The following is a 20,884-nucleotide window of genomic DNA, read 5'->3' as shown; positions in this document are numbered from 1 at the left end:
TCGTTAGAAAGAATTCCAAAGAAAATAGTCCTGAATAGACCTGTCACCTAAATAGTCGTGTGATTTAAAGTAACACACCGACTGTCAGAGATAAAAATTTAATTCGCCGCGTACACCGAACGTTTCATAGAACGATAAATTCCCCTTAACAACTGATGTTTCAGTTGTATGGAGCAATGTATCTTCTTGAGACGAGGATGTACGCCGCAACAAAGTTTGGCGAGTCCGACGATATTACTTTAAACCGTTGTTACTCCCGCCGGTTGTACGATGTTATTGCTATACGTCTCTTTTTTCCTTTTGCTGCTCAGGGCATCTGTCCAGGAAATCGATTGAGACTCCTGGTCGGCCAATATGATACAGGGGGCTGTTTGGTTGGCAGCAGACCTGACCTAACTATTTCTGAAGACGGCATACAGAGGCATGGAAAACGGCGTAGCTGGCACGTTCAACCGAACAGGGTAAGTTACTTGCTATACGATACCATTATTAAATTCATGGGGCACAGAGAATTTCTGTAGTATGCGCGTGTGCGTACATTTATGCGCGAGCATTGGAAATTTTATGAAAATTCTCCTCTGCGAAATCGCTAGCGTCGTATAATAAATCAAACGGTAGAAATTCGAGTTCGCAGGATGTAGAATTAATTGGAAATTAACGCTCGAAATTGGATCCAATCGAATGAGTATTAATTTTTGAATAAATAGTGATTTGTGACATTTAAAAGTTCGATTGAGCAATATGAATGCTTGATATTTAATTTTGTGATAATTGTTATTGAGTATTATACATACACTTAATAATAATGACTATTTCGTTTGATACTTAATATCGCACTTTCGTTCATATGTTTCATTATCGACGTACGAATTTTTTTTTACCAAATTTTATATGATAGAATATAGCTAGAATTTTCTGTTCGGAGACTACATTGTTAATTATTCCATGAATAATATTAATCAAATTCGATCGAAAAACAAGTCGTTTTCTTATCGACGAAATTAACGCTTAACTGTATAAAGCCCCATTGCTCGTTATGAAAACACAGACAGCTGAATAATCATTTAACACAAAAGACAGTCACATAGCGTAAGATAACACATACAAAAAGTATCTTCCTCCATTTCTTCCCACGAATTACTTCCTTTTCAAGAAATCGGCAATCTAATCACTTCGATATTATTATTCAAAGTCGATCAACTTGGTTCATTCAAAAGTAAAAGTTCATCCCTCGACCAATCAGCAATCAAGTCGCAGAAAACTCACGAAGCACCAGAAATACGTTCTAAAAGTCATTTGGATATCTGTCCACGCGATTTCTTCGATTGTTCATTTAAATACTTGATCGAGCCAACTCGTTGAACCTCGATCGGCGCAACGGTTCGATCCGTCGTTCCCCTCGACCGCGTGCTTTATCGTCGCGCAGCTGCCATCTTGCATTAATTTGCTTTCGATCTGAAAAGACGTAGAAATTTATAAAGTCCACCCTTACACTGCGCCCTAGTCCCATCGATCGACCTTCTACGTGAAACGTAGCACACAATGGCGGCGGTTCCATTGTGTTTCGCCGCAGACCCCCATCGTGCCCCCTTATGTCGTCTATGGTACGCGCTAGAGACGGGGATCTGTCAGAATCAGCTGACTACCAATTCGTTTGCTCCGGTGTCTGCCATTGGCATCGTTTAGCATCTGTCAACCGGCGCCAGTTTACCGAAATGAATATAGCCGATCGATAGGCCTCGTCGAATCTGCTTCGATTTGCCTTGTCGGGTGAAACCTCGTCGCGACGTTATAGAAAATGAATTCTTTGTTTTCCATGGTTTTTTCGATACACCGTGTGGAGGGTGTGCTTTCGAGTGGGTATAGGTACGCGTAAGTGGGTGGCGCGTACAGGTTCGAGGTTTGATCTCGATTGACTCGATGGTTGGGACGGTTATAGAACGGTAGAAGTGCAGTCGCAAGGGTTGATAGGCAAATGAAATAAGAACAGAAAGAAAGTTCCTATTGTCCGCGTCGGCATATGATGCTTTGGCAGAAACATGTTTCGATTTCAAGGGCGAAGAGTTTATTTGTCACCATTTCTCACGTCTTCGTTTTCTGACGTGCGTCTTTTCTTTGGTTTAGTTTACTCATAGAACTCGATGCGAAGAGGCTTTAAGTAAAAAAGGCCAATAGACGTTTAATAATTATTTAATTATTTGTCAATTAACTTGGTAAGATAACTGTACGAGATTAAACACATACATAGATACTATTTAAATATTTATATATTTGTAGAATATACGTGATTGCAGTCATTAATATTTTACTAGGGGAAAAAATCTCGAAAGATAATAAAAAATAATTGAGAATGGTGTAGAATGGTAATTGGTAATTTACTAGTTTCTTTTCTCTTCTGTTCTATTTGCTATTCTTTCTTTCTGTTTTCTTTTTTTGAAGTATATTTTTGTTTTAGCGATCTAAATTATTCTAAAATTATAATTGAACGTTTATTCTGCCTTTCTTTTCTTATGAAATGTACGTCAAATTTAATATTCTATAAAGTAATAACAGACAGTAATTCAGATTTTGAAATATAAACGTGATCGTGGAATTTTACGAAAATTATAATCAATGCTAATATAAATTCAATATTCACTTTATTGTGATCCATACATGTAACATTTATCAATTTCTGTCTTAATATATTTCATATATTGAGTCAACTAAAGTGTAGTACTAGAGTACAATATATTAAACTATCGATATATTAAGTTAACTAAATTGTACGTCAATTGACAGTCAATTGGCAAGTCAATTGAATGTAAATTACAATTAGAAGATGCTTTGTTATTGTTGCATAATTCCTGTAATGACGCAACGTTTGTTAGCGTTCACTTTTCGTACGTAACGCATGAAAATCTTAATTGGAAATTTTCATCGCGGAACATAAATTCACAATTTAGTGTAATTTGTTGAAACGAATGCAAAGCAGGACGCGTTAAATATGCAACAATTGTCGCGATTAACGGTCCATATTTTCATTCTACTTGTTGGATAACATCCGTCGTTTGTTACGTAATAAAGATCTTTGAAATGTGCGCTGAAAGCAAATGTTGGTTTACACTGGACGTGCTTAGATTACGAGTTAATAGCATCTAGCGATTTTCAGTTCTATTCGCTTTTATCCATCCACATGTTCCTATTTCTTTAAGGAATTGTCATATTTTTAAAGCTGACAAACATTTCCTTTCTTCAAATTTTGGTCATCGACTATCTTTCTCGTTGCTTCTAACTTATTTCGTTGATTAATTTTTTAAGAAAGAAACTAACGTATCAAGTTTTACTAGAACGAAATAAACCCGGGGACCTGATGCAAAAGAGAATAAATATGTTGATAATAATATACACAAGACAATGATATGTATTATAACAATAAATATATACATAGTAAAATAAATTAATAGGAAGAGATAAAAGATTACTTTAAAGGTTTACGTGGAAGAATAAGCTTAAAGCGTACGAATGTATTTCATTGCTCAACCATCATCGTTTTGAATATTTTAATTGCTCGAAAACTTTTAGAAATAAAACTTAAAAACTTAAAAGAAACGCTTTAGGAATACAAAATAGAGAAGTGCTTAAAAAATTATTTTCTGTTATACAATTATCAACGCGTACAAATGATTCGAATAGCTCCAATTTTATAACATAAAGTGCCGAAACTAATTAACTTTTTTCCGCTTGTTTCAAACATTTGTAAATACTGTTTTCGATGTATTAAAAATATTCGAAATATTCACCTCGATTTTTATTTTCATTTTTTTTTCATTCCTAGAATTTCATACATCATTGTTTACATAATCCGCCAAATATCTCTTTTATTTGTAATTTACAACAACGTATGTTATCCGTTTTATCTGCACATTTTACCTCTTGCATTCCACGTTATTAATACCTACAGCATACGATGAACGAACTGTTTACAGTTATACCATTGTCGGTGTTGTTTTTCTGGCTATTGAATTTCCGGTCGAGTATCCATCATACCATTAGCCATAATTCACTTTATCCTCTCATACCAGACGCATTTAGAAACGAGGGAGGGTCGCGACTCTTAATATTTCGCTACTCTTAACTTTCTTAATCGTTCATTATTATAGCTCGTACGTTTCATAATTTGCCATGCATTGGCGCAAAAACTAGTTGCATTGCGATCCTTTTTATCACACCGGATAATTGGAAAAATTATTTCTTCGAGCGCGTGTAAGTACTCGTTTCATCGTTTTGAACGGAACAAGCCTGATTTTGGTAAATCAAAAATTAAGTTATTATCAGTAAAGTTTCGTTTCACGGAGAACAACACACGTTCGTTAATTTTCTACAGAATTTTTATACCACTAAATGTAATTTTATATTAGTATAATTATTTATTTCGTAGCATTAATAATCGAGGAATTTTTTAAACGATACCTGTCGACTTCCAAAATTTCGATAATTTATTTCTCAATTAATTCACCTTTTCTGTTAAATATAATTCTTCTGGAAGGCTTTTTTTGTGAAAAATGAAAACATTTTTTCCCATATTTCGCGCTTTTGAACGCGAGGATCATTCGGTTTCGTCTTTTTTCGAGCATCTCGCACAGGATATTATTAATCCTTGTGAAATGCAAATATTTCAACTAACTCTCCAGCGAGCTGCTACTGAAAAAACGTCAAAGGGATTTTTAGTTTTGATTACATTCATAGAACATAATATTCATACATAGTATGAATTGTAAATAACATGGTGACATTTTCTCCTCGTCAGATTAGACAAACATTTTACGTGAAAAATATTTATTTTATACCGTTACAGAAAAGAAATTTATTTGAATACTTTAAGGATTAGTCTAAAATCTTTTCTCCTTATTTTCCAATCAGAAACCGTTATCAACATACCTAGCTAATTGAAAGATATTTGTAATTAAAAATCTTAAATCGTAACTGGAAAATGTCGGTGATATAAAATTTTAAATAAAATTCAGCGACTAAATTAAGTGCTATCGGAATATTTAATTCAATGTGTTATTTAATTCTGCTACTCTCGTTAGAAAACTTTTAAAACTTCGAAGAAAATATAAAAAAACCCTTATTGACACGCCTCGTCTTATTTTTGTACCAAAGTTGCCCTTGAAACATTGAAATTTCTCTTCATCGTCGAAACAAAAGTAAAAACGAAACATAGAAATAGAAATTGAAGAACAAGTGGCTGAGTTAAAAGAGCAAACTTATCGCAACGTTTACACCGTCTACAGTGTAGACTATAGAATCTCAGCATACCAGTTTAAAGATTAAAACGATATTTCAGCGTAAAACTTTACTGACTGAAGCCGCATCACGGTGTTTCACAACGTGAAACAATTTATGTCACGGTTTGCCGAATCAACAGAAATTTCCTTCTCCTTATTCCGAAACGATTCTGAATAAAGTATCCTTAACGTTTCATTCAACGAAGTATAGTTGTTGTCCTTTTTATCGCGGTTACGTCATCCTTTAACGTTTATTCGTGTTTTTCGACCAGCCAAATTTTCGATTGTAATCCCTGAAGGCTCTATCCGCGAGACCGACAGCCATAACTCAGCCCTGTTCTTTTATGCGGCGTATATTTCGGTAGGAAAGGGAGTGGAAGGACTGAAGAATGAAACAAAAGGGACGCCTCCACCGGCAAACATTTGTTATTCAAATACCGATACAAATAGCTACATAGCGAATGTCAAAAGCTGTATGCAACATCGACGTTTGGAATCGCTGAAGGGCAAAAGGATTTACGTAGCTTGTTGTGTCTGGACTCAATTTAGGTGATACACGTTTGATAAAGTAAAAAGGTTCGCGTAACATAAACACGAAACGTCCAATTCCATTATTCTTATAGGTTGTATTTTATTTGATATAATAATTCGTTCCTCGTTTGGTAAATTAATAAGATTTAAGAAGATAATTATTACTAATGTTTCGTAGAGATTTTTATCTAATTTTATATACAATACAATACAAATATCGATTAAATTTCAAGTAAATATAAAATAAATATCGTTCGAATTTATATACGTAGCATTTTTTAAGAGAAGCATTGATAGTTAATTTACGCGAATTATGGAATTATTAATATCTACAATGGCGTATTAAGTTTGATACGATTGTGTTTAAATAGAAATGATAATACAGATAATGCAGATAATTATGGATATAATAATTCAAAACTTAGTGTTTATTTCAGATTTAAGTAATTGTAATAAAGATGATGAAATATTAAAGTAGATGTTAACATAAATACTAAAGACTAGCGAGGACCAATAGTAACGTTGAACAAACGAAGAACATTGAAATTGTTCGTATCCTTCGATTACGTATCAATTATCAAATTAAAAATAAATAAAAATAAATGTTAAATTAATAATAAAGAAAACTAATACTTAAACAAAATTAATAATAAACCCTTACAAGACCAAACAGATCGCTAATATCAACGAGCATAAACGATCAAACAACGTCATACACAAGTCAACATCGAAGCCAGCCAGTAGAAAATCCATTCTCTGGTCAAAAATTACCACAACATTCGATCCACGATTGCATTCTCAGTTTCTCAAAAGCGTAACTGAAGAGAAAAGGGTGGGTAGAGCAGGAAGAAACTTTCTTTCTTCTCATCCCCATTGCCTCTTTGAGGCGCAAAAACCGCAGAGCAGAGATATAGATTCGCGATTCCGAGTTTCTTGTCGGAGTTGGCGTTTCCTCGACTCTTCCTTTGCCTCTTCTCCTTGTCCTTCTCCTTCTTCTTCTTCTTCTTCTTTCTGCGTTTGGTTGGGCTTTTTGCCGGCAAAGATCCGGACGGACGCGTCCGGCCCGAGCCCGCATGTGCGTCGACAGAAATACGAGCGGCGCGTCAGCTAAGGGTCAACGTTACGCGGTCCAGCTTCCTCGAAATTGCCCTGTCACGACAGAATTACCAGTCAGGTACCGGTGAGGCGCAGGTGCTCAGGGTCGTGCCGCGTGAAACGCTTCTAGCGGTATCTTTTCTTTTTTTTCTATTTTTTATTTTTTAGTTTTGTTATTCAGCAGGCCGCGTGGCCACTCCGCGCTCTTGTGCGCCACTCTTTTGGTATCGCGCGCGAAATCTACTCCTCTTGAAGACCACCGTTCTCTCTCTCTCTCTCTCCTTCTCTCGAAACCTCACTCGAGATTAAGACGTTCCACGAGTCGTTTCGGGATTGTTGTTTGTACGGGGGTACAGTATCGCGCATAAATGAGTCGTTGAGAAGTTGGATCGAGACTAAATTGAGACACGGAGTGGCGATGATTGAACGAAACTGTGGTTGTTTGTGTGTATTTGTGGGAAATTCAAGGATACACAAAGTATATGAAATATTCTCAAATATCGAAAGGATAGATGATTGAAGGAGACTGGCTGTTTGTGTGTATTTGTGGGAAATTCAAAAACACACAGAGTATATGAAATATTCTCAAATATCGAAAGGATAGATGATTGAAGAAGACTGTGGTTGTTTGTGTGTATTTGTGGGAAATTCAAAGATACACAAAGTATATGAAATATTTTCAAATATCGAAAGAATAGATGATTGAAGGAGACTGTGGTTGTTTGTGTGTATTTGTGGGAAATTCAAAAACACACAGAGTATATGAAATATTCTCAAATATCGAAAGGATAGATGATTGAATGAGACTGTGGTTGTTTGTGTGTATTTGTGGGAAATTCAAGGATACACAGAGTATATGAAATATTCTCAAATATAGAAAGGATAGATGATTGAAGGAGACTGGCTGTTTGTGTGTATTTGTGGGAAATTCAAGGATACACAAAGTATATGAAATATTTTCAAATATCGAAAGAATAGATGATTGAAGAAGACTGTGGTTGTTTGTGTGTATTTGTGGGAAATTCAAAGATACACAAAGTATATGAAATATTCTCAAATATCGAAAGAATAGATGATTGAAGGAGACTGTGGTTGTTTGTGTGTATTTGTGGGAAATTCAAGGATACAACACAGAGTATATAAAATATTCTGAAATATCGAAAGGACAGTTTTCTATTTATTTAATATTATTCTGTATATGATTATATATTATTTCTGTATTCATTGGTCGATCATGACGCATGCAACAAATTCTACTCAGATTCTATTTCTGCTGCATTAGCCGTGTTCGTAAAAGCGTGAGTTTGTATAAACGTAATCTAGCGATAATGTTAGAAATATTACTTTTTAAAGACTATCGTGGAATTTACCGCTCCTGCATTCTATCTGGGAAGTAACGAAGCAAATAAGTTACTTTGTACAAACGATGTCATAAATATACGTTATTACTTCGAAGCACGAATGTATTCGTTAAAGGCAGTAAACGGCGCCGCACATTATGGATAACGTAATTTCAAAGTTTAACGCCTTGTTCCAAGCAACGAAATGGGAAGAAACGTTTCAATAACTTGCACTGGAACTAGGAAAAATATACACACCGAACGTTTTTCAATTTTCTTTAACTTGAAGACCAACATATGTAATTTACATTTGCACAATATTTTTCTACTTGTTTCCAATGGATAGATCCAACCTTTGAAATATGAGCATGCACATGCTATACTATATATTGCTGTTCAAAATATATGTTAATAAATAATGATTTTTTATTATTGTTATTTTATTATTACAATGTGATAAAATCTTAAAAAGACTAGTAAATGATGCTATGAAATATTGGTATATCCAAGAATGACACAAGTTATATATCAAACTATTTTGAAAAAGACTGTCTAATTTTTAAAATACCGATCACATAACACAGGTTCTCCTAAACTCATCGTCGGTAGTTTGAACAATGATGTTTACAAAATTTTAATAAAAACTTCTTGACAAAAAAAATTCAATACAACGTCGGTCGATATTGAAACAAATAATTAAAGTTTATTATTTGATGATTTTGTAAGAAAACAATAAATGTTGTTCTTATCATCATATTTTGCTAATATCCAAGCGATATTGCCACAAGTTGACTAAAGTATGTGTATGTTTATGAACGGCAGTACACTTCATTCTTTTTGTACATCGAATACCTGAGGGACGCGTTTGAAAATGTCGAGGCAAAAATAGAGCCCGAACATTTTTCCAGTAGTTGGTTTTTTCACGGTAGCATACCGTTGCACCCTGGAACGATTTACGAGAAGTCGATCCTACAGGATACCCTACATGGAGCTTCCCTTGTCTCGCTCAGCGTGCAAAGACCACCAGTATCCTTATATGTCCGTAAGTCCAGACAATATCCAGTCCCCGACGCCACTTGTATACCTCCTCTTTCTTTCATTTCTATTTCCATCTCGGTCTTATTCCATTGGAAAAGAGCGGTTCTGTGTTCGATCCGACGCTCGATTAGAAATAAACTATTCAACGCAGCCAATTCTAATTTGAACGTCGATTCAGGCTCGAACATCGGCCTTTTAGTTCATCGCAGACCATTGAAACCACGGCTAAGGATCGATAACGTTAAGGGGAAACCTATCAAAGGTGCAATTTGAAGGAATGAAAGTAAACCTTCGTTTTTTGTTTTACATGCTATTTAATTCCGTGTTTTATAACGTGTTTAAAATCTATTCGAGTTTGGAACTTAAACGTTTGACGTGTCGCAAATCACAAATCTTTAATTTCATATTCTGAGATTTCAAGACAGCACGATTTCCGATTTTAAGGTAATAAAAATTAGAAATCCTAAACTAGCAGTATTGCAAACTTCGAAATGCTAAAAATTGCAACAGTTCAAGTTCTAAATTATTAGAATTGCAAGTTTCCTAGTGTGTAAGTCGCAGGATTCCAAATTCAAACATAGCGCGATCGTAAAATTTGCAAAATTACCAATTCTGAGATTTGAGTCACAAAATTTCCAATTCTGAAACAAACGGAGTGACGAACTCTCAAATTCTAGAACTTAGAGAATCGCCGACTCTGAAATTTCGAAACAACAGGATTACGAAATTTCCAAATCCAAAATCGCGGAAGTGTAAATTATGAGTAAAATCGTAAATTTGAACATACATAAAATTGTAAAACTTCTAGTTCCGATTCTGATGCCGAAGAAACTTCAAATTCTACGATTTCAGAATTTCAAGTCGCGTAATCTAAATTCTCAAAAATGTTCAAGTTTATAAATTACGAAGTATTCGCTCTAAATTTCAAAGCTGGCAAGTTTTAAGATAATTGCCAGCATGACATCGAGATTAATTATTCCACGCGTCGCTTGTACCAAACCTCACGTTCATTACGACAATTCATCGCGTCCTATCGATCTAAAAATCTCCACGATCTCTTGCTGCAACCAATCTCGATACATATAACCCCATCTAAGGCTGAATGCACACGAACGACATTTTACCGTGCGATTCGCCTGCGACAATGTATACCTTTCTTTCTTTTCCTATTTAAGAACAACAAAGACAGACGTACGATCGCAGCGATATCGCACGGCAAAATGTCGCTCGTGAAGTTCCCGCGTAAGTGGTCACTCGTTAAAAAAAGAAAAAAAAAAAAAGAAAGAAACGCAGTTACCGATCCAAAGTACCTGTTCGAAGTTCGTTTATTACCTACGACCTATGCTGTGCCAACCACTCTGCGGAGTCACTTTTGGTGTTGGTTGATAATCGCAAGGAGAAACACCCGCACACGTTCCATCGTGCGGGGAACACAAAGTGGGGTCCCTGGAGTCATCTCGATGGAATGCGCAGGGCGGTTTAGCTCAAAGAAGGGCGGACGCGTTTCATCACGTGTACATATCCATGGTCAGACTCGGCCTCTGTCTCCGTCTCACGCTTTTTCTCTTCGTTCCCCCTGTGTATCTGTCTTTATCGACTTCCTTCCTTCTTGGAAAATCTTGATGTCTCTTCTTTTATCACTGTCTCAAAATGTTGCCGTCTTCTCCTCTTTTCCATTTCTTGCGCGTTCATCCGGCACAGCTTTATTTCTTTCACTGGTTCGTCTCTCGCGTTTTCTATTAGGTATCTTCAAACAACCTTTCTTTGCTTCTTCTTCGAACCTTCTTTTTTTTCTTCGTTAGTCTTCTTCTTTTTCTTCGTTATCTTCTTCTTCTTCTTCTTCTTCTTCCTGATTTTCTTCGCATGAAACGCGGAAGATCGTAATGAATCATTCGAAACTTGCTTATCTGGTTTGAGAGTAGGATTTTGTCTCCTCGTTTTTTTCGTCTTGGGTGAATAAACTTTGCGAAGGCAATTCGGAGCAGCGTGTTAAGCGGGTACCAGTATGCGATTGCTTTTAGAGTGATATTTACTCTGTGTAACTCTATTTTAAATCGTTTGAAGGAAGTGGATTTTATGAGATTTTACTGAACCGGAAATTGTTCAGTGAAGATAAGCGAATAATTCAGTGATAAAGTTTCTACTAAATTTGAAAAGAGGTTTTATAACGCTTGAATGCTTGTACAAAGTAATAAGATTGAAAGAGATTTTCTTGGTATTTCTGAAATTATTCATTTGTATATGATCAAATTTCGAAAGAAAGTCGTTTTGTCTAAGTTTCGTTTGATTCGCTCGCTTATTCTTCTTTCTTCAAAATATTATTTCAATTTTATACAGCGTTTTCGATTCTACTTTAATTCTGATATTCGATAAACCTCAATTACCTCCTCCAATGAACCCTTAATGAACATTTTTTGTAAATACCCCAATAATTTTTAATGAGAAATTTCCACATTGTAAACATATAATACATCATTTAAGATCAGTATATTATACATGATTTTTCAGTAAAAGTAATTTCTTTTTTTTTTTTTTCAAAGAACAGATTCCAAAGGATTTTTAATAAACAAGATTGTTCGAAATATTTGGTAAAATGAAAAAGCGTGGAATTATTTTAATACACCTGCACATCGAAATTATTTTTCTCGAAAGAAAGCTTCTCTTTCAATCTTCCACTTGCGTATAGGGTCTTGTGTTTTTGTATTTTTTTCTTCCTACTTGGGTTTCTTTTCTATTCATTTCTTCGTATTCTAGTAAAAATAGATGCAAAACTTGCGCGCGTATCCGTCTGTTCGTCTTCTTTATTCTTTTCCTCCTGTTTCACGGTCTCTTATTTCTTTTATCCCAACACTTTCCTTTTCACTTTCGCTCGATCTTTTCCTTCCCCTCTATTTTCCTCTTCAGTTTTTTCCTTCTCCATTTTGCCTGTTGATTCTCCTACGTGTCCCCTATGCTTCGTCCCCTTTCTCTTCTCGTATCACGAGGTAAAACGAAAGGACAATATTTAGAGCTTAAAGTGCTTCAATTAGATGGAATTAAAGGGTGCATTAATTGCAGAATTAAAGGGCTTGTAACTCGTGTGGCGTGTAGCCAAAGGACCAAATTGTTAATCGCGTGTACGATAATCCGAGATACGTATATAACAATTTCAGATATACATCTATTATATATACATATACACACGTGATAGAAATTGTTCCTTTAGTTGAACAATATCCTGGGCAGAAAAAGAAGACAACGTAAACTGGTATTATTATTCGAAAATTACGGGGGAAGCATGTGATTTCTTATCTTTCACAAAGTTTATGAATCATCTTTAAAAGAATTGTTTGCCCTGACAAATATCGTTTCTTTAATTTCTATTTCAACTTCGTCAACTATGTCTTCTCTTTCCATTCTTGGACATTTTATACTAAAACGTTCATCGTAGCCGTAAAGCTGCAATAAAATAAAAACATCAACAAAAAAGAACTAATTGTACGTTCGAATTAAAGTCTCGTCCCAATTAAAACGGATGAATTGAGAGAGCAAAATTAAAAAAATGAATATGGTTTGTACGATAAGAATCGGGTAGAAACAAGAAGAGAAATAATCAAGCAGAGATCTCGTTGTGTCGGACAGATATCGTGGCCGGTTGAGTGTAACCATGGGGAAGCAAGAGGAGAAACAGGAGTATTCACGACGTAGGCGAAAGTGGCTTCGTGCTCCGACGACGTTAAATAGAATAACCAGATCGTGGCTGGTTCGGCTCCCTCGGTCAGTAACGACCAGTAACGTACGCTAACTTCGCGCATTAAATTCACTTTCGAACAACAACGCGGCCGTTGACGTTCCTCCGTTGGGCGGTTTCCATCGCGAGCTGCAGCTTCTGTTGCAAACGAACACACAAGCGTTACCAGGGCCAAAAGCCTCGCGAAATTACATCGCTCGACGGTTAACAACCGGTATCACGTTGCTCCGTGGAAATCACCAGGGAAATAAATTGCTAATGAGAATATTAAACGAATGCAAAAATCCGTCATTATCGTTAATTTTCTTTCGAAACGATGGTTACTATTTTTTTCTTTTTTTCTTTTTTTTTTTATGTACGTAATTTTGGGGGATTTTCTTCTTCAGAGATAATTAGGGAAAAAATTGTGGTACACGTGAGAAAATTTTTGATACCAGGAAATAATGAGCACAGAGTTCAACTTTTAATAGGAAGATCTGTATTATAAAAATTATGTTACTGCGTGGAAGGGACGGGGAATTGCTAATGAGAACATTGAACGAATGCAAACATTCTTCGTTATCGTTGACTCTATCCCGAAACGATGGTTACGGCTTTTAGTGTGTAATTTCTGGGATTCCTGAAATACTTTTTACGAATAATTAAAGGACTCGTTGTTAGAGAAAATGTATAAATGTTTAATGTAGGAAAACTGTGTTAATCTTTGTTAGAGAAATTTATATGCTTCGTAGTATTTATTCACGAAAATACCATGGTCTTTTTCAGTAATAATTCGTTAGAGGAGCTTCGGAGAAGGGAAATTAGTACGCGTGATAGAATTTTGTAACGTGACGGAATTGTGAACAAAATGAAATTTGTGTGCTTTCTAACATTTATTCGTGAAATTACGCTGTCCAACGATTAACGATGAGAATCACGTTGCTGCATGGGAACGACGGGTAAAATAAATTGCTAATGAGGATATTACAAGAATGCAAAGACCTTCGGTAATTTGACGGAGATCGTAATCGTTGTTCTTAGCGTGTAATTTTTGGAGAATAATTGTAAATGGAAGGTGGAGAACGTGGTGCTTTTTTTCAGAAATGGTTGGAGAACATAGAGCAAATGTTACAAATATATTTGTGGTAAATTTTAATAGAAAAATTTGCACTAGCCACTAAAGCTCGAAAATTTATAACGAAATATTTATATGTCATTGTAAAGATTCTTTTAATCTCTAATTAAATTAGCGGTAATAAACAATACATTTATATTACAACAATGAGTAGACATTGTAAAACAAAGTAGAAATATATATTTGTATAAAGTAAAATTGTTTGCCTGTAATGGTCGTAATTCGTGCATTTTCAAACCGACTTTCTTATTTCCATTTTTTCCTATTGTCACAAAATTCATTATGTTATCTACAAATAATTAGTAAAAAAATTGATTCTAGATATTATATTATGAATTAGACGTTTCACGTTTCTCCCACAGATCATGCCTGTAAACTTAAAAATTTGTTTAAGCTTCGCAGCTAGTAGAACTGTAGCAAAGAAACTAGTTTGGCAATTAGTAAAAGCTCCATCTTACTAAAAGCATATCTCTTTCCAAAGCAAAAATCTTAGAAAATCTTTTAAAGGGGAACATTCGTACACATATCAGCAGCAAAATCAAAATAAGTAAAACATCCGTGAATCCTCTGCCATACATCTTATACTTTATTCGCCCATGAATTTTCCAAATATTCCACGAAACCCCGCCATAAATCATCCATCCTTTCCGCGGAACTTTATCTCCATGGACCATTTCTCTACAATCTCTTCCAACAAACATTCAGCTTCTAAACGTGCGTGAGACGCGTCTCACCGTAGCATCCACCCTCGAAACCCTCGCCCTTATCCTCGTAATTATTCCGTCCCTCGTTCGTCTCGAGAATACTCAGCGAAAAATTCAGGAAAAAGAAACGAAAGAGAAGAGGAAAGCGGATTCATCGAGAAAATTCTGCCTTTTCCCGAAGCTAAGATCCGACAGAACTAAAGATAAAAGAAAAAAAAAAAAAGAAAGAATAGGAAGGAAAAAGAGTCACTGAAAAAGAGAGCGACAACCGTGTTTCGATCGCTGGAAGTGGGAGCGTGTGCCGGATGAGACACGTTTCACGATTCCAGTCGCGACGTTCGGCCGAGATTTAACGAAGGATGCTGCGTGCAGGAACCGATTCGTCGCCCGGGGTGACAAGATCTTAAAACCGTCACTGCCGTCGCCGAGCGAGCGTGCAAACTGTCGTTGCACCGGCTGAAAATGGCATGGAAAAAGGAACAGAAAGGGGAAAATCCGTGGACGGATGGAAAGGAGGAGAGGTGTTAGGGAGGAAGAAAGAGGAAGAAAGAGCAGAGAGCAAGGGGATAGAGGAGCTGTCTGGGCGTGGGCCGAGGTCTTTAACGGGGCAGTATCAATGAACTGCGAAACTTGTTCGCGTGGGATTATCTACTCGCTCGGTAGTAGCACGATGTTCGACGCGGAGGATAGATCGGAATGAATTGGCTGGTGGTGCTGTAAGACCGATGCCAGGAGAGAAACGGTGCTGCAGAGGCGACTGGAACCGTTGATTAGATCGACGCTGCTCGATATTCCCTACTTTTGCCGTAATTTAGAAAGTACACGGTGTTCTCGTGTTTGGTTAGGGTTGATGCTTGTGGGATTAGCTCCTTACATTTAGAAGCATTTGTTGAATGATTTTACACTTCGTTCTTTTTGGTGAATGTATCTGTTATATTTTTGTCATAATTTAGAAAGTACACGATATTCTAGCGTTTGGTTGAGGTTGATGCTTACGGGATAAGTTTCTTACGTCTGGAACGATTTTATGCCTCGTTCTTTTTGGTTAATACATCTGTTCGTAGTTTTCACGTAATTTAGAAGGAACACGATGTTATTCGTGTTTGGCGAGGATCGATGCTTGTGCGACAAGTTTCTTCTATTTGGAACGGTTTTTTGAGTGATTTTATATTTCATTCTGTCGACGAATAATATGTCTGTTCATACTTTTGCCGTAATTTATAAAGAACACGTGTTTCATTCGTATTTGCTCAGATTTCTTGCTCGTCGATCAAGTTTCTTTCGTTTCGAAGGATTTTTCGAATGATTTTCTATTTCATTATTGCGATGAAGTGTATCTTTTCGTATCGAAAACTTGTCTGAAATTTCTAATGATCATGCAACGAAACTATCGTGGCTCTGATTGTTGTTACAAGAGATATTTTCCATTATACTTACGAAGTGAGTCTTAACTTCGGTTCTCCTATTATCGAAGAATATTGGTATCGAGGAATATTACTCTAGAGGAGTATTAGAAGTCTTGAAACTTTGAAATAATTAAACTTCTATTGAAATTATCCTATTACAATATCACATAATCTCAGTAGATACATTTTAGAGTATACGTTAGAGCAATTGAAAATAATGAAATATGTAGCTTAGAAAGTAGATTTTCTAAACCACTCAGTATCGTTGGATCTTAGGTGATCTATAAGAGTTTGAGGTCAGTTACGTAATTTTAGGTATATTAATTATACGCCAACGAATTAGCTTACTTGGTTGTACAATATTCATTTCAATTTGTCATCGATAAATATTATACCTAGATTAAAATTAAATAATCTAATTCGATCTATTATGGATTAAGATTATTCTAACTATTTTACGAAATCAAACTAGACCTGTCCTATACTCTTGAAGCGAGGATAGTGTAAAATCTTGAAACATACTTTGCATTTTCTTCGATCGTTCACACACACACCGTGCACATGCCTGTTCGCAAAAATTCTAAGACTTTCATACGTAGGTGAGTTGATTCCGGAAATGCGTAGGATCGATCGCAGGTGAGGTTCATCGAACGCGTAGCGATCGCGTACCGATCCCTGTCGATCTATCTCGAGTCATTACGTCATTCGGCGTATTAAAATCGTTGGCCAGATCAACAAGAACGATTGTAACGTAACAGGTAGCTTTCATGAACAACACGACTTTCCCCTTCGCTGTAATGATACATCCGAACAAAATTTGAAATAAATTCTCTCTCTAGACACGTTCCTTGCGTCATTTTACCTAGGAAATTATTGAACAGCCACTATCTTCCGATCTGGAGTAGTTGCTTTCGCTTACAATGTGATCTTATTGAATTTCGTAATTTAGAAGCAAACGGAATCTTGTCGGTAGTAACATTTTGTATTTACAATCGAGAATCGTTATCTAAATTTATATGACAATGCTGTGCAAATGTTTCTGACCAGATAGGCTTTTCTTTTTTAATTTTCACAGGCTTATACGATGATATTGTAACGCTACATTTTACGAATATATCGTGTGTGCCGTGTAAAATATTTTGAAATTTCATTAATAGATTCATTGCGTACGTTGGTTTAATAGCGGAGGAGAAAGATAACGAGATTAAGAAATGATTTAATTGTTACTTTAGTGAAATTTGGTTGATAGTTAAAGGTTTCTATACGATAGAAATGATTTTCTTGTAATTAAAAAGTGGGAAAATTATTATATGGGTTGATGGTTTAAATAGAATATTGAAAGTGGATGTTTTCTATTAGGATCTTTATTGTATTGACTTTTAAAAAGACTAAAGTAGAAGACCGTTCAGGGGCATTGATATATGTACATGTAAATTAGAAAATGTTAATGAAGTTATTTGCAATGCTAATGAAATATTGAAACGGTCATCTGTGCAAACGCGACTTGCGCAAGTTATTGCTGTTACACAGTAACGGCGCTGATAACTGGATAAAATCCTGAAATAATATAAATGACGCACCGAAGTATTAAATTTTCGTACGAAAACGGTTATGAGTTTTATGATTTTGTTTCCTTGTTACTAGGCGTGTAAATTCATTTGCCGGCTCTTTAAATAAAATTCAAACCATAGTTATGGATGAAAATAATTTTATTATCCACCAAATGGCGTTTCTTTCAAAGTGTCAGAAAATTTGAAAATATGTGAAATCGAATAATTATTTATTAAAAATCAACATCGAAATCAATACATTTATTACACCTTTAATCGCTTATTGCAATTAATATTGTACATTACAAAATATACACAAATTTTGTTCCTTTTGTTCTGTAACTCGATTTGTTCGCACATGCGTAGATATAAAAATAAAATCAAACACGGAAACGACATATAAAAACAATCGTAGAATAATATGTTTAATGCTTCTTTTATCCAAATAATTGAATTAATACAGCAACGTATTTAACTAAAAGCCTGTGATTATAAAACAAGAACAGAACACACGTAATATTTTACATTACGATGAACAATCCTGAGATATTCTTTTTCTTTTCGTTTGAAAGATTGAAAGCAAATCATTCACGTATGACAAATTTCCTAATATCAGATAACTTCTATTGACAATTCTCTTGTCAAAAAATTGTATGGGTGTCCCGTTTAACATTTTTCTCACGACTGGAGCAAGTCAACCGCATTAGTCAAACACTTTCTCCACCCTAGCTTTTCTCCATTCTAATTTCCTGAATCTTTCGATGCGATTGCACGCTGACACGTGACGATTCGAAATCGATATTCCATGTTTTCCGGCTGCTGGCAAGGAAAACCGACAGAGGAGCACGCTGTAGAGGATAAAAGTCCCTCGTCGCCGAGACGGTATAATATATCCTATCCATATACGTTTCGTTGTAAGCGATAATTCCATAAAGCAGTTAAGAAGCGTGACAGCGTGTACAACGTTTACGTAATATCTCTGATAACTATAGCTCGCTTCAAGAAAGATGTATTATCTTCTCCTCCGTGTATAGTTCTTATTTGAATGCAGTTTCTACTATATATATATGTCGGATCTTCTTTGAAAAACGGTGCGTGTGACGAGTCTTGCTGCGAATTGTCCATAGCTGTCTTATACCAGACGATGTTTGTTTATGGGAATGTATTACAAAAGTTAACAAGTGATATCGACGATTGAGTGATCGAGATGTCTGTGACGATGAATTTAGGTTCGATAACGAATACACGGTCAACGGGATGACGATTGCGATTAGGAACTCGATGTACGTGTTCACTGGGCTAGTCGAACTTATCGGATTCCCACTCGGTCCAAGTGGAACTGCCTTATATACTCCTCTCCGTATTCATCAGGTCAATTCCTGTTTTTAAGGAGAGTTATTTAATTACTTTATACCTCTGTTAGGTACACGTCCCTGCCGTGACCGTGGCTACGTTCAGCGACCCATTACGTCACTTCGAGCCCAAGCCCACTGTCATAACTCTCGGATAATCATAATTGACTTAACTCATAAACAGCTATTTCTCAGTTTTATTGTTTAAGTACGACTATAACAAAAAGTCTGGACTAAAGTATCGGGGACCTTCCCAAATATTCCGGCGTCCCTTCATCTCCGACATATATATGTATTGGACGGGCAACTTGTGATTGCGGATTTTGTCATGACCACTATTGATATATGTATAATATTGTGTACTAGATTAGATTGGCCGCGTAAGAATGACACACGTATGTGAATATGAGTGTGCGGAAGTATATGTGTGCACAGCGTCTCGAAAAACAGACGAATGTAACTATTCCATTGGCAGTTTAGTATGGAAGATGACGAGACAAAGAAAGTGCTGAGACGCGTGCAAATGTATATCGACGAAGATCCTGAAAATCGTTCATTAAATAAATCTAAAGCTATTTTAATATGAATTCTGAGTGTAACCTTAATGTTTCTTTAATTTTATTTCGGCAATTAAGATCCACGATTTTCGACAACCACCTAATGACAAAATCCTCAATCACTTAGTTGGCAACCCAGTAGGTTGTTCAGAAGTTTAGGATATTAAGATAAATTATAAGGTTTTAATAGCTGTGATTGATATGCGTAAGAGGAAGTAAAATAAAATATAGACTAATTATACAGTTGATTATCTGTTTCCTGTAGTAGATTTCTTAGAGGCTTTTCCCATTACATCGGCATGTACGTTTTTCATATTTGTAAACACGTTTCGTTACTATTTTATCTAATTTGTACTTGAACGATGATTTCACGAATTATAAGATTTTGCTGTAGTATTCGAATTCATACGTGTATTCCATTTTGCCTCTCGTTTCAACGAATGAAATGATTTTGAATTGGAAGAATGGTTAGTACGATATTGAAAGGAAAAATGACACTTGTCAATAACAATTCTTTAATATTAACTGAAAATCTAATAGAAAATTTGTTAAAAACGGGAACACGATTGGTCCAAGAGACTTTATTTATATCGTTTCAAGGATCCAACCTTATTAATAGATATCTAACATAATAATATAGTAGAAATTATAGTAATATAAATATTTGAAACAGTCATTTTGTTTAAATGAAAAGTCAGTTCATCGTTGTTGCCTCGTCTAAAGACATACAAACTACGAGGAAGCATAAACAAAGTTAAATTGAAAGCAAGAAAAGTATCTGAAATTTCTAAGAATAAAAAACTATTAATTAATCTAGAAATTTCGATTATTCTTCCTGAGATAGGAAAAATACTTGTATTTATTTAGCAATTTCTAGCAGCATTATTCCTTTTATCTAATTACCTAATTATCTCTTACCTAGACAGAATAATAAATAAATAATATATTTACAAACGATATACAATTTTTTATAAAAATATTAATTACTATTTTCAATATAAAGTCTCAATAAAGAACGACTTTATTTTGTAAAATCCTGGAAAGAAAAAATTTACGATATCTCGGTTAAATCCACTTCTACGAAAGCTTTTTCTTCTTTCGAAACAAGTAAATTCTATCTGAAACGACATTACCCACCATCTCGTATTCCCCATAACCAAGAAGCACAAGCATCCTCAAGTTCATTGTACCGAAATC

The 20,884-nt window shown here is 35.4% G+C and overlaps 1 protein-coding gene across 1 annotated transcript in view; it reads left to right on the top strand.

Annotated features, from left to right (window-relative positions):
- The window catches only part of P130cas (Serine_rich_CAS and FAT-like_CAS_C domain-containing protein p130CAS), a 165,721-nt gene that overhangs the window by 104,475 nt on the left and 40,362 nt on the right, over window positions 1-20,884 (top strand). Inside the window, exon 3 of the mRNA XM_072021893.1 lies at window positions 312-461. Within this exon, the coding sequence (XP_071877994.1) occupies window positions 312-461 (150 nt within the window). The remainder of the gene's footprint in view (window positions 1-311; window positions 462-20,884) is intronic.

The sequence above is a fragment of the Bombus fervidus genome, chromosome 2 (genome assembly GCF_041682495.2).
Source record: "Bombus fervidus isolate BK054 chromosome 2, iyBomFerv1, whole genome shotgun sequence".
NCBI classification, from domain to species: domain Eukaryota; kingdom Metazoa; phylum Arthropoda; class Insecta; order Hymenoptera; family Apidae; genus Bombus; species Bombus fervidus.
The sequence above is the reverse complement of the archived record's forward strand: the minus strand, read 5'-3'. Positions and strand labels throughout refer to the sequence as shown.